This window comes from Agelaius phoeniceus, chromosome 3, assembly GCF_051311805.1.
Source record: "Agelaius phoeniceus isolate bAgePho1 chromosome 3, bAgePho1.hap1, whole genome shotgun sequence".
Classification (NCBI taxonomy): Eukaryota; Metazoa; Chordata; class Aves; order Passeriformes; family Icteridae; genus Agelaius; species Agelaius phoeniceus.
In genome coordinates this window covers 79,750,972-79,765,475 of record NC_135267.1, presented here as the reverse complement: position 1 = coordinate 79,765,475, position 14,504 = coordinate 79,750,972, and the positions used below count along the sequence as shown (strand labels likewise).

Sequence of the window (14,504 nt, the reverse complement as noted above, 5' to 3'; positions counted from 1 at the left end):
CATTCTTTCCACACCACGGCGGTATTTATAGGGCTGAACGCAGGAAGCTTAGGAATGGGTGAAGGGTAGCCAGCTCCAACTGTGACCCAGCTCCAAGGGCAGCAGGGTAAGAGCCCAGCTCCACCCTCACTCATTGTACAACTCAGCCAGCAAGCTCAATAAAACATCTTTATTCTGTACATTTATATAGATGCTTGGAGAACAGGGACAATCCCCAGCATTAGAAAAATTCAAGACAACAAAACAGCAATTATGAAGAGCATGGCACCAAGAACAGCTGTCATGCCACAGATGGCAGGGATGAGGTGAGACCAGCCATCAGCTGTTTCAGAAAAGGTCACAGCACCCCCCTTTGGGGCAGAAAACACCAGTGCAGAAGAGTACAAAGAGCTGGAGTCCCCCGTCCCCAGCCAACTCTCTTTGTGACACTAGCACCAAAGGGAAGAGCCTGCTGGCAGCTGGGGCCTGTCCTTCTCGCAGGCATTAGTGAAAAGACTGTGTCATTGGAATACCCAGCCCACTGCCAGAATGGGGAAAAAAGGGATCCTGCTTGAGCAGGCAACTCCTTTCTCTCTGCTGGGGATGCAGCAGTTTTCAGCTGGATAGGTGCTCCCTCCAAGGGACACGTCACTCCTGCAACTATTAAGCTGCCTTTCCTTCATTTATGCCACCACTTGCCAGGCTTCCCCCACCTCAGCACGCTCTTGGCAGGGTGCAGCCCCCGTCTTCCTGCCCCATGACAGCCTCGCCCAGTGCAGAGACCCCCGGCCCCACACAGCAGCACCTGTGCCAGCAGCCCAGCAGCAGAACTGCTCTCAGCATGGCACAAGGGCCACTTGGGTGTCCAAGTGCTGTCACAGGCCCTCAGCCTTCTCTTCAGTCAGGGCTAGCAGGCCACCAAACAACCAGCAGGGCTTGCTGAAGGCCTTTGCTCACAGCAGACACATTTGGTCTAACAGTCAACAATAAAACCAAAAGCCTATGTACAGCTTTACAGACCCTGCTGCACCCTCCAGGCTGCACAGCAGAGCTGCAAGACAGAGTGGGAGACCTGTGCTCCACTCTACATACAGAGTGCTCCACTCTACATACAGAGTCCTTGCTGGCAACATCAGCTTCCCTCTGACAACAAACACTGGTGGCAATGGAAAGAAAGGAATTCTTGCTCCAAGAGAAATAAAACCATGCCACTGTCAAAACAGAAGTTACCTGGTTTTGTGTAGGTAGCAGCCTGTCCTCCTCACACATTAAGGCAAGCGTGTGAGGAACAAGGTGGGCTGGGAGCAGCCACACCAGGGAGCCCATGGCAAACCACTGCTACCAATGTGCAGATGGCACCTTCAGGTGAACATCCATGGAAACAACCTGCTCACACCAGCACAGGCCTGGGCCCTGCTCTGCTCCACAGAATGGCCTCCTGTCCAGCTGCTGCAAGGAACAGATCCAAGTACAAACTCTCTCTTCATGATGTTATGTCAGGAGGCTGTGCCACTCAGAGCAGCCACAGCTTCCTGGAAGTCATAAAGATGGATGCTGAAGAAATGTGTACATGTGAGTGGGGAACAGGACATCTGTCCAACAGTAAGACACTCAGATTGGAGTAACGCTAAACCAATGCACAAATGGACGCACAGCAGATTAAAGCCAACCAAGATTCAAACGGTTAAAAAGTGTCCTGAACACATTCTGAGAGGTTCAGCCAAGCCCCTGATGTGGGTAGCATGGTCTGTTCCATCCCCTGCCCAGAAGGATGTACTGAAGCATCATTTGAGAGAATGCTGTTATCAACTCAGTGCTCAGACAGCAAAAATGGGACCAGACCTTGTGTCAGAGATGGAAAAGCATCCCTTTGCTGCTTGTCTTCAAGGTTGCTGCACCTCCCAACCAGCAATTTCAAACAGTAAACAAAGCCAATACTTGCTTGCCCAGGTCTGCAGGTACCTCTGATCTATTCTGAAGGAATCTATTCCAAATGAAAGCTGCAGGCGATGTGGAGAACATGCTTAACTTGTCCCACGTATGGCACTGAATGGAAGAAATTCTCTCATGCTCCATCTCACAGTGCAGAGGAGGGACATCCACACTAGAACGGGACAGCAGCAGCTCCAGGCATTGCTCAGAAAGCCACAGGAGCTTCCAGCCTTCTCCCCAGGTGCTGGTGAGTGGAGATTTCTCTGACCTACTGGTAGTCAGAAGCTCAGCTGTCCAGGCCCCAGGGACTCCTCCAGGCCGTTTTCTTTGGTGGTGATGGCTTGGAGGTTAGTGACATGCCCAATGCCTTTGGTGACTCCTTCACGGAAAAGTAGTTTGGCTCCAATCTTCAAGTATTCAGGATGCTTGATGAACCTGAAACAGACAACTGCCTTCTCTCCTGTCCGCAGCTTGTCCTGAAAAGAAAAACAGGAGAGCTTAGACCCATCTCCCAAGCTGATGCATGCAGGCAGAGGTACATGTGGATGGTAAGATGATGAGGCAAATGAGCAGCCTTCTTCAGATTGCAAGGCTTCAGCCCTTCCCATTACTGTATACATAAGAAGAGACAGGAAGACACAAGCCCTGAAGAATAGAGTTCACCTCTCTTCTTTAACATGTTTGGAGGAAAAGCAACCAAATGGGCAGGATAAAGGGATAAAGTCTGCTCTAGGAAGGGACACAGCTACTCAAAATACCAGCAGACCCCAGCTTTACTAGAGGGTCTAGTGGAATCTTAACAAACCCAACAAACCCCACAGGGAGGTCCATCTTCCTCCCCTTTCTTCCCATGGCCTACCTTTCCATGGATCTTCTCTACAATAGCTGTCTGTCGCACATTCCCCACGTGCACCGTCACCTGAAACCCCTTCCGGAAAGTTGTGGCATGGAATAACAGCACGATCTCAGCTTCAAACACTGAGCAGATGGTGGGGTTCATTTCTGGGCTCACCATCACCATGCCCTGCAGAAAAACCCAAGGCTTAGACCAGTCCCCTTGCTTCTGAACAGCCCCCAAAACCGCAAATACACCTCCACTCTGTGACTTGGGCTTACATCCCATTCTCAGCTTTGTACTCACTGTAATTTGTAACCTGGCCATTTCCTCCCCTTCCAGCAAGTTTCCTGCAAACATTTGTACTTCATTCCCACCCTACCACTGGGGGATGCCTAGGGAAGCCTCCAGCCCTGCTCACGGCAAGAGCAGGACTAACCTTGCGCAGCAGGGAGCGGTCAAAGGGTCCGAGGGCCAGGGTGGCTGCCTGCCCGGCCCGCAGCACACGGCAGGCAGAGCGGTTCCGCTGGATGCTGCACACTTTCAGCCGAAGGAACTTCCCATCGTCAGTGGGACCAACCACCAAGTTCTCCCCTTCTCGGCAGATCCCACTGCCCAGGGTGGAAGAGCAGGACACAGTTAATCGGGAGACAAAGACATTTCACCCTCAAAGATCAACCTGAACAAATTCCCCAGGGCCAAGTCTTTGGACTTTACCCTGGACCAACTAACAGGGAGACAAAGCTGCTGAGAATCAGGATTTCTTACAGCAGGAGTGAAAGTCACACTAGCACTCTTATGAATCCCAGGTACAGAGGGGGGCCATTGTACCCCCAGTGCTCTGCCACAGCTTTGTTTCTGGTGGAGAGACCTCAGATGACACTCCTTCAGCGTGGGTGTGCTGATGGCCAGACTGCTCTGATTGCTCCCGAACATGGAGGGACAGCTGCCTTTTCATGAGGTAGTGTGCAGTTAACCCCTGCTGGAATCAGAGGATCTACCTTTTACATTTCCTCCCCCCCACCTGAGGAAGGAAGAAAGCAACTCCTTGGGATCATGCCTAACCTCTGCCAACTCTAGATTCCAGCATGCCTTCTTTCAGCTTGCTTCAGGACACATTCCTTATCCAGCAACTTTAGAGCAGACTGTCTGCTTGCCACCACATGACCAATGGTCTGCTCATGTCACTTCCCAACACCCTGTAGGGCTCTACTCTCACTTGAGTCAGTGGCAACAATCAGAACTGAGCCTCACACGGCTTCCACTTCTGCAGCAGGTGATTCTAACCTTGTGGGAACTCCAGCAACCATTCACATCCACACATATCTGCCTAGGCTCACTTACCTTGACAGAGTTCCTCCCACAACAGTCCCCACCTCTGGCACCGTATAAATTTCATCAACCTGCAGCAAGGCACCAAGAATAAGCTGTTTAGATAGACAGCTATGAAACAGCACTCCAGAATGAGGACAAAGAGCCCGCCCCTTGGGTGGAAGGAGGTGATCTCTCTGCTGGTCATCAGATACCATCTCAGAGCTTCACCAGCTCCCACTACCTACCCATTAGAGGAACAAAGCTCTTCCTTTTAAATATCAACCAGAGAAATGATTGTATCCTGAGACAGACATCTCACGGTTACGACAGATTCAGCCTATCAGGCTTTTATCAAGGACCAAGTCCTTTTTTTAATGTCTCTCAACAGTCCAGGAGTTCACCACATCTCTACCCATGGTGTCCAAATTCCCCAAAAGTCTCTCCCATGGCACAGCAATAAGTCCAGTATCAGTGCTAGAAACAAATGACCCTTACCCACCTGAAATTCTGTATGTTGCTGCATTAACTCTTCCTGCTCTTTACTGTTGGTCAGTGGAGGGAGGATGTTGAGGAAGACTTTCAAGAGATCCAGGTTCTCCCCAGAAACACTGGACAGTGTGAAGATTGGGGTGATGCTGTCAGACACAAGTAGACAGAAATAAGCAGAAGGCCACAGCACAATTCCAGAAGGTTTCTGGGATTCTGAATCTACTGAGACCCACAGGAAGATGGATACTGTACCAGAAAGTGGCTAAAGCAGGAAGGCTAGATACAACTCCACAGTAACCCCTGCCTCAATGTTTGTTTGAGGCACCAATCCCTTGTCAACACACACTTTACTCATGAAGAAGTAACTCTAATGCAGCCTTTGCTCCCAGAGCCCAGAAAAAAGCTTGGGAGCAGAAAATGCCTTCTTGGAGAATGCCTAGGTAGGAAACCTGACAAGGAGCAGAGATGTTCAAGATGTAGTCACCTTCCCTGTGTTCACCCTTCCCCAGCTCCGCATGGCAGCCCAGCCTGAATTGCCTGCTCCCAACAGAAGAAAGGAACAGTCCCTTACTTGGGAGATTGTGCAAACTGTTGTGCTGCTGTAACTGCATCGTCGTCTGAATTCACAAGCAGGGGGAGCTTGTTGCAGCCTGGCTGCTTCAGGATTCGTTCCAGCTGCTTCACTGTCCGTTCCACGGTGGCTTTTGAACACAAGTCGACTTTGCTGATGACAATGAAGAAGGGGACCTTGAGGGCCATGGCCAAGCCCAAGTGCTCTCGCGTTGTGCCCGCTGCAGGAGACAAGTGAGAGTGTAGGTGCAGCAGCAGTCACCCCTGTAGCTTCTTTATACTGATAGCTGTCTCCTGGCTATCCCACGGGCCCACTCTAGAGATTTCACTGTAACTGCTTACTTCATGATACATTGAAAAAGCACAGTTATTCTTTTAAACAAAACTAAACATCAGTCCAGAAAAATAAAAACTACCAAGAAGTTTTGTGACTGATCTGTCTGCTTCAGAAAGATGCAGCTGTTTGCATTCTTTGACCAAAGTTTGCCAGAGAACAGTTACAAAAATGTCTGAGATATATGTGGGAGAATTCCAGATGCCTTTTTACGAGACTTTGGGATCCAGCATCCCTAAGAATATTCAAAGTTGTTTTCTTTTCTGAGAAACACTGCCCCAAATCCCAAACAAATCCTCTCAGTCCAGGGTACAGTTTAATGTGGTCTACAGCTGGTAAGAGGATCCCAGATCTACTCCCCTCTCAGGCACTCATAGACACTGGCTTACAAGGTATCAGTAGAAGCTTACAAATTAATAAACTTTTCTGAAAGCCATTCACAGCTCACAAGGACCCATTGCCCCCCATTCTCCATTCCTCTTCACATGTTGCACTCAATCCATGCAGGCAGGGCAACACTCACCAATGCCAGTGTTGGCACTAACCACCAGCATGGCAAAATCTGGGCAGTAGCTGGTGAGGCCAAAGATGGTTGTTTTCAGATACTTGTGGTGGCCAGCCAGGTCAATGAAAGTGATCATTTTGGAAGAACTCTCACAGATCTCTTCTGCTGTCCGGGAGTCACTGTAATTTACCACCTAAGGGATAAGGAGCTTTTGAGAGAGGCAGCCCCAGCAGGCATGTAAAGAAAACCCTTATCTATCCACTTTGATGTCAGAATTACTAAGTAGAGATTATCCACCATTGGTGCAAGAAACAGTGTCTGCTGCAAACATACAACAAACACTCAGGTTCAGCTTAAGATATAGAGAACTGTGCCACCTCTCTTCCCTCCTGTCCCACTCACAGGTCTAACAGGAGGGCAATCCTAGTCTCCTCCAGCTTTCTGAGTTCAGCAACCCGCTCTCTCTTACCTCTCCTTTGCTGTTGAAGCCGAGGATCTCAAAGCTGATGCTTGATGTTCTTCCTGACTGGATTTCATGGAGATGCCGGAAGAGGTTGAGGCGTGCTCTGCCCCGCCCATTGTCCAGCTCTCCTTGTGTTAGGACACCCAACAGTGTTGACTTCCCTGAGTCCACATTGCCTAGGACAGCTACTCGGAGGTCTAGGAACTACAGGAAAAAGAACAAAGAAATCATTACACTTAACCACTGAGTGCACAAGCACTACTGGGCAGTGGAGATGCAGCTCAAAGAGCTTCCCTACATCAGGGACAATGTGCAATTAAATCTTGCTCAGATTCTGCTCCCAGCAAACCACTGCCCAGCAGTCATGATACACTCTCTAGAGTTGAGATGTGACATATCAGGCTTTGACATCACAAAAAAGGCTATTTGTTGCAGCAGATCTCTAAATCCTTCCTTTTTTGCACATGGGTCTGCATTAGAACCACTGCAATAGAAGCCAAATAATTTTTCACCTCTGATCCAGGCAATCTTCTGCACTGACATCTGCCTCAATCACAGTCTTGGAGATAAGAAGCATTATCATCAAGCCTCCCTCTGGCAGCCCTTTAAAGCATCTGCTATGGCCCAAACTATGACAAAGTGCCTCTAGGGTTTGGGCTCCCATCCCAAAAGGAAGCTGCTCATACTGCTCGTACAAAGCCTCTAGGTCTCCAGCAGGAGAAGACAGCCAAACCACAGGTCCCTACCTGCTGGTTGTCAGGCACCTTTCGGACAAGCACCTCTGTTATCTTCCTTGGAACATCGCTGTCGTAATCAACCTCCCTCTCCCGCAGCACCGTAATGTCAGCCCCAACCCTGCCACAAAGACATAAGGAAGGAGTGAGACACATTTGTACTTAACAGCTCTTACACCTCTGCAATAACAGCTGACTAGGATAATAGCTGAGTTGCACCTCTAGGATAACAGCTAAGTGAATGGGATGAAGGCTGGGGATAACAGGGAAGGAGCCTCAAGCTTCTAGACAGAAGCCCTCTAACTTTCCTCACGAGCCTCAGGACTGAAGGAATGTCAGTCATACAGGGGCTTTGTAGGATGGAGCTGCCAGCTGCTCGGGGGACCCCAGGGAGTCACGCTGGTGGCCCTGCAGACAAAAGGAGCACGTACTTCTCTGCCATGCGGCGCAGCGTCTTGAGCGAGGCTCGCATCTCCTCCTCCGAGAGGCCCACCAGCAGCCCGTTGTCCTCCACGCCGATCTGATAGACGGCCTCCCCTCGGCCCTCCTGCAGCCGCCACTTCATCTGGGTCACCAGGTGCTCAAAGCGGTACTGCGAGGGGTTCACCAGCTTCAGCTGTTTAACAGAGGGCAGTTCTAGTCACAGCCTGGATGCAGAGGCAATCCCATTGCCCAATTCTGTGAAGCAACGTTCCCAACTCTGACCCACCCCTAGAAAGCACAGCCTGTATCAGTGTCTGAACAGAAGCCATGGGACTGGTGAGAAGGGGTTTCACAAAGGTACAAATATATGGTAGAGGAATTTTCCTGCATCCTGACAAAGGGATCTGTACCCTGTCTGCTGCAGGGTTAAAGACAGCACTCTAGGACCAATCTGTGATCCAGGAACCAATAAGTGCAAATGGCAGAGCAGCCACAAGAAAGTGGCAAATCATTTTCAGGGATATCTGCATCTCTCTCTCAAGAACAATACAATAAGCATCACATACTAGAAGAGATTCCTAAAAATCAGTACTGAGATCAAGCTTTTCCAGCTCACAGACTGGGTAAAGCTTGGCACAGAGACACAGAAGATGAATGGTAGTTCCTTAGTGTAGCGTCCACTCTTCCGTCCCTTCCTTGGCCATGTTACCCATAGGCTGTCTTTGGTGAAGTTACTCACTGCAAAATAATCCTCTGGGAGGAAGACCTCCTTCTGCAACCTCAAAGGACTCACCTTGTACTCGATGTTCCCATCTTCTGCCTGGTCAGAGAATGAAACAAGACAGAAGAGTTAGATGCTATGCCCACAGGGACTTCTACAGGCACCAGCTGCCCATATATTCTGAAACTGGTGCTGAAGATTTCAAAGAGAGGGAAAGTGGCAGAAGGAGACTGTGTTAGGTCCCAGCCTTCTGCCATTCTTTCCTACACTCAACTAGAACTTTCCTTATGGTTTGTTTGTTTGTGCTGTTTGTATCCCACATCATGAACACCAAAGGACAAAACTAGATTGGGGCACAAGGGTAATACTATCCAGGGGGAATTTTTTTTTCTGGACAGTAAAGAATAGGGCCAGTCTAAGAGTCACAGAGAAAGAGAGAATTCCAGTTTTAAAAGTTACAGGCCAGCAAATAATTTAAAGTCTCCCCCCTCACCCATCTATGACCCACAAAATGTCAAACACAGCATCCCACTCCCACCCTATCCAGCAGCTTCCATCCATCCAATGTGCACATAAACAGGGCCCTGAGAACAAAAGCTTCTGCTTCCTCTCCTGCTCAATGACACTCTCCCTCACTCAATTAGTTTTTCACTGATTTCCTTCTACAACTTTATGAATCTTCTCTCTGCAAGGAAGGACTAAAGACATAAAGAAGCAAAGTAATGACTCATCTGCCAGCTAGTCACTGGCCAAAGTTCTGGAGAACCAGACCTGATTGGGACTGTCTGTACACAATATGCTCAGAAGTACTTTCTCAGGGAAGGCCAGATCGGGTTGTAACAGAAAGGTCTGGGTACTCATCAAGCTCAATTCAACCAAAACAGGCTCCAGCTTATCAAAGAGAATACCTAATTTTACAATTAGATATACAATATTTAAGTAATTTTTCCCAGTGATTCAGTATAAGGACCACTAAGAAAGGGCTGGAGCCTGCAGGCAGCCACATACTCTGTCAGACTAAATGGGGCTGGCAACAGTAAGCACTTCCTTTTCCTCTGGATACCTATTTGCATGTCAGGAGAGGCAACAGCCCTCTCCTTGCCTTCCAGCTCAGCTCTTAACCACAGCGGTGCTTACAGTGGCAAAAGGCCAACATAAGTTCTCAACTGTCAGCTCAGTTCTCTGGCAGCAGAGCTGTGCTGTGAGACGAAGGTACTTGTAGCAGGTTTTCCTCTCTTGCCATCTACCAGCTTTCCAGTTCTAAGCAAAACCCATTCACCTACTGCACTGTCATCTAAATAAGGGAGTGGGTCTTCTCCAAGGCACTTGAGACTAGAAAAACAAACAAGCCTCGACTTGCTGGGGCACACACCGCACAGGGTAGCCAGAAACAGGAAGCTGAGTTGAAACCACAGGGGACTCTACAGCCTCCAGCTGAAAGGAACAAGAACTAAACTGCGGCTACAGGGCACAGTGCTGCCCGCGGAGAAGATCTAACAGTAGCAAAGTGCTGTTTTCACATCTTCCCAAGAGTCCCAGGCCTGCCTTGTGGAGGAATTGCTCCCTCCCAGCACAGGCTATTATATATTTTACAGAAAGTTCACTGACAGGGGCCAAGCAATTGAGTCTGAGCCAACGTCATTCTGCCCACAGTGACAGTTCTATGAGAGTGGTGACAACTGCCCCAGCTGAGCACACATCCGCGGTACTACCAATGCCACTTCTTCCTGCTGCAAGAGACAAGTGCCGCACCCTCTGTCCATGGCACCTGCAGCCCTATGGAAGGAACCAGCTGTCAAATTAGCTGGGAAGGGAGTCACCGGGACCCGTCTGGCAGCTGGAAAGGGGCTCAGACCCACCAGACCGTCTCTCGGGGAGGGAGAGATGCAAACGGGATGTTTGGAACTACGAGGCGAGCAAAGCTTTTTTTCCGAAGCTATTTCAATGGCAGGCGGCAAAGCGCCCACAGACAGATGCCAGGCAGTGCGATACGACTGACGGACAGGCTCCGGTGGAGCCCGCAGGGACCTCGCTAGCACCAGGGGCGCGAGAAGGGCCCGGAGGAGAGCCCGGGGCAGGCAGGCACACCGGGGCTGCAGGATAGCTCCTAGGGCTGCTGTCAGCCCGACCGACTCCGGCACGGCCCCGCACCAGCACTGCCGGCACCTCCAGCCAGACCCTCCACCAACCTGTGGGGTCCGGCCGTGGCACCGACCCGCTCCGGGGGGCACCGACCTCCGGCCCCTCCCGCCCCTCAGCGGCAGCGGCCCCCGGCCCCGGGCCTGGTCTCCCTCCCTCCGCGGCTGACGGGACGCGGCGGCTGCCGGAGCTCACCTCGGGCGGCAGGTACGGGGGGTTGTTGGCCTTCCCTCCGCGGCTCCGCCCGTTCTTCTTCTTCGTCTTCGAGCCGCCGCCGCCGCCAGGCGCGGGCCCCCCGCGCCCGCGCAGCGCTGCGCTTGCCCCGCCGCCCGCCGGTCGACAGCAGCCCCCGAACAGCTCTGACACCCGCGAGTCCATGGCGGACACCGCGGCCCCGCCGCCCCCTGCAGCGCCCGCTCCGCTCCCCGCCCGGCCCCGCCGGCCCGGCTCCGGCCCCGGCGTCACCGACCGCCGCGCGGCGCCCCGGGAAAGCGAGTCCCGCCCGCCCACAACGCCGAGAACGCTCCGCGCGCCTCCCGCTCGAAACTACATCTCCCGGCGTGCCTCGCGGCGCAACCAGCTCGCTCCCGTACGGGTTCCATCCGCGGGGGCTGATGGGAGTTGGAGTCCAAGGGAGAGGGCGCCGCCTCTCGACCGCGGCTGACAACGCGCGGGATGCCACCGCTCCCCGGGCCCCGCTCGCCGGGATCTGCGAACGCCCGTGGATTATCCCTTTCGCAGTTCACAGCCCCGGGTTCCCTGGTTATTGACATCGAGCGATCAGTCATTTTGGATTCGGGAAACTGGGGCACTTTCGAAGCTGTTTGGCATTGGAGGTACCTCATGACTACGCAGAGGTAGCAGCCCGACACAGAGCGATCCCAAAACACACATTAAGATCTAACCGAGGGGGCGGCCGGAACAGCAAAAGAACCTCTAGCTATGCGCCGCATCCCCTCAATTCCCAGTCTCCAGTTCCACGGCCACTACATCTTCCCTTTCCCCGCCGCATGCCCTGGGTGAGCGACTCTGGATCATTGTTCGTGTACAACCGACACTCTCCGTGGCGCTCCGCACAGGTGGCCGCGGTTCCTGTAAAGCAGCCTCGGAGCGGCTCCTCTCGCCATCCCGCCCTCCACTCGCCGTGTGCTGGAGGCGGCACCCAATGGGGCGGCAGGCACAATGTTTCCAAACACGGCACTCCCTGCACACTCTCCGCCTCCCCGCGGCAGCACGAAGGCGGCTCCTCTGCACGACAGCAGAGCCGCCAGGGCTGCTGGGAGCGGGGCGGAGGACAGCGGAGCCGCTTCCTGCAGCCATCCCCGGACAGCACTGCAGGAAGCAGCCTGAGGTCCCGGCACAGCCTCAGCCGGGCGCTCCCGGGACGGGAGCGGGCGGGGGAGCGGAGGGGCGGGGCTAGTCAGAGACCCCGCCTCCCACCACGCCCATCGCGCGGCGCGGCCCGTGCGCCGCTCCCGTGAGGCTGCGCGGCGGCGGCGGCATTTAAACCGCGGCGGCCGTTAGGGGCGGTGTGTGTGCCACGGGTTTTTCGCTCCCGGCGCTGGCGGGCCTGGATCGCGGCAGCGACATGGGGCCTCGGGGGGACAGGGCGGTGCTGGGCAGCCCCGCTGTGGCCGTGGCCTTCCCGGGAGCTGTGTGCCGGGGCAGCGGCTACCGCTTCGCCTGCGAGCTTCTGAAGCACGTCTTGCACCAGCGGAACCAGCTCCCGCTGCCCTATGAGCAGCTGGCCTACTTCTGCCGGCGGGCGGCCCAGGTGAGGCGCGGCGGCCGCGGGGTCCGACCCCTGCTCGGGGGCGGCCTCTGGGCCAGGGATTGGGAGGGCCGTGGCGTTTGAGGTTTGTTTGTGAGCTCCTGGTCTCGCTCGGGGATTCGCACGGCAACGTGCTTTCATTTTAAAGTAAAGCGCTTGTTGTGGCTGCATCTCTAAATGTTACCTCTTCTTTTCAAAACGAGGCAAAAGCAGCGGTAAGTTCAGGCTGCTGAAAGTGCCGACAAATTGCTCTTAATTGATTGTTTCCTGCTTTTTCGCTCAAAGCATGTCGCTGCTTTGTTACCTCTAAGCAAAAACCAAGCAAGTCACTGTTAAGAGATTTCAGGGGTAGCTGATCTTTGAAAGATGGGCTTCTACTTTCTATTGGAATTCATCAGTAGCGCGATTCAGATTCTAACTGAGTAGCTATGGATTGTGCTTTTGTGTTCTTCTTGCATCTCCTGATTTGGGAAAAGATGTGCGTCTTCCTCAATTGGGTACTTGTAGCTCTCAAAATGAACACAAACTGCTTGTTCCTTCACTCTCTGGGATGGGCCCTGCTTTCTGCAGAGTATAATATATGTTCATAACTGAATGTGTTAATGTGAATTTTTATTTTCGAGGGTGGAGATGGAATTGAGAAACCACATTCCCTGGGCCTAGCGAGCAGAAAGTGCCAGCAGTTGCTGACGGAGCTGGAGGGATTGTTCCAGCACCTGGAAGTCATGTTTAGTCTGACGCTGGTTCCTCGGGTTCTTTTCCTACTTGGAGGCAACGTCATGAACCCCAAGGAGCTCTATGAGCTGAATTTGGAGGGGTTCTGTGAGGGCTCTGCTGAAGAGAGCCTCCAGACCGCGCCCTGTGTTCGCCAGCTCTTTCACCGCCTGTTTGTTGCTGATGTCTTCAGTGAACTTAAGGCTCTCCCTGTGACAGGCACTCTTGTCCTGGTCCAGGGCCACCGTGACTGTGGTGTTGAGTGGTTCCGGCCCAAGCTCAACTACCAAGTGCCGAGCCGAGGGAGGAAGCTGACTGTTAAGTTGTCCTGTGATGGAGACCTCCACGTCAGTGCCTCACCTCCACGGCACACAGCACCTGCTTGGGAGGACTATGTCTGGTTCCAAGCACCAGTGACCCTCAAAGGCTTTAGTGAATGAATGGTTTCCATAGAAATTTAACTGGAATATTGAATACTTTTTTTTTTCTTTAGGTGTTAATTTTAGCAAATGTAACCATGTATTTTTGAACCATGTCTGCCTGAATTTTTTTTTTCTTCATGGTGTCTACTGCCTTCCTGTATCTTGCTGTGCTCCTCTATTGTCCTTATTTCCTGAGTTGTTGTTGAAGGCAAATCCACTTTAAGGCACAGTTGCACAGAGGTCCAACAATTAATTCTTTAGGGACCTGATCTATGACCCGGGATGAATTAATGTGTCGGGAGTAAAACTTCCCTGCTGAGTGCTTGCTGACATGGATCCATACAATCTCCTCCTGAGTTTTAATATAGCCGTTTTTTCTGACCCTGCCTTTGCCATGTTACCCATAGACTGTCTTAGGTGAAGTTACTTCCTGAAAAATAACTCTGGGAGGAAATCCTGCAGTCCTTAAAAGGCTCCCCACAGCAGGAAAACCAGCGAGCAAAACCGGACCGGCACACAAAGGTAACCTTGTTGCCGAAGAGGGATTTATTCCCAGCTAGTAAAGAATGGGGCAGGATGAAGGCAGTTCCTCTGCAAAGGGCTGGAGCTGCCCGGGCTGCTGTGGAGATGGGCGGAGCCGCTTCAAGGGGCCCTCTGGCAACTCTACAAGCAACAGCCGCAGCTCCCGAGGCTGCCTCAGCTGCCGTGGTGTGCACCTCCTTTGAGTACTCAAGTGCTTGTCCATCTATTTGGTAAAATTACACTTTCCTATAACTCACTTTCTGTTCCTTAACACTCCAAAGTAAGCAACTGAAAGATATTGTAACTAGTGCTGTCTTGGAGATGGAAAGAGACTGGTACTGTGGAGGCAGGGTAGCAGTAAACAATTTATTTTTTTTTTACTAATTTTTGCCTAACAGCCCTGAAATTTGGTTAGATATAAGATTAAAAGTAAGCAGTTTCTTTGCTAACCTTCTTCAGAGAAAGTTAGAAGTGCTGCTGCAATAATGGAAGATTACTCTCACTCAAGGAAGAAACTTCGACTTAAACGTTTCTGAAATGCATAGAAATCAGGGGAATGTGATCAAGTTTAGCACTATTTTTACCTACCAAATTCGTGTTCTTAGTCAGACTGTATTACCTAGAGTCAGAACTTGAG

At 51.9% G+C, this 14,504-nt stretch overlaps 2 protein-coding genes across 2 annotated transcripts; one reads left to right on the top strand and one right to left on the bottom strand.

Annotated features, from left to right (window-relative positions):
* Nucleotides 1-154: 154 nt before the first annotated feature.
* GTPBP2 (GTP binding protein 2) lies at nt 155-10,901 on the bottom strand. The gene is made up of 12 exons (XM_054629551.2): nt 10,634-10,901; nt 8,372-8,398; nt 7,587-7,771; nt 7,168-7,276; nt 6,428-6,625; nt 5,977-6,151; nt 5,121-5,340; nt 4,560-4,695; nt 4,091-4,149; nt 3,186-3,357; nt 2,771-2,935; nt 155-2,387 (listed from the first exon to the last, which is right to left on the bottom strand). The coding sequence occupies exons 1-12, from the start codon at nt 10,814-10,816 to the stop codon at nt 2,190-2,192; spliced, it is 1,827 nt and encodes a 608-aa protein (XP_054485526.1). The 5' UTR covers nt 10,817-10,901; the 3' UTR covers nt 155-2,189.
* Nucleotides 10,902-11,122: 221 nt separating this feature from the next.
* On the top strand, nt 11,123-13,453 carry MAD2L1BP (MAD2L1 binding protein). Its single transcript, XM_054629554.2, has 2 exons — nt 11,123-12,212; nt 12,833-13,453. Exons 1-2 carry the CDS (start codon nt 12,027-12,029, stop codon nt 13,361-13,363), a joined length of 717 nt encoding a protein of 238 aa, XP_054485529.1. The 5' UTR covers nt 11,123-12,026; the 3' UTR covers nt 13,364-13,453.
* The last annotated feature ends 1,051 nt before the right edge of the window (nt 13,454-14,504 follow it).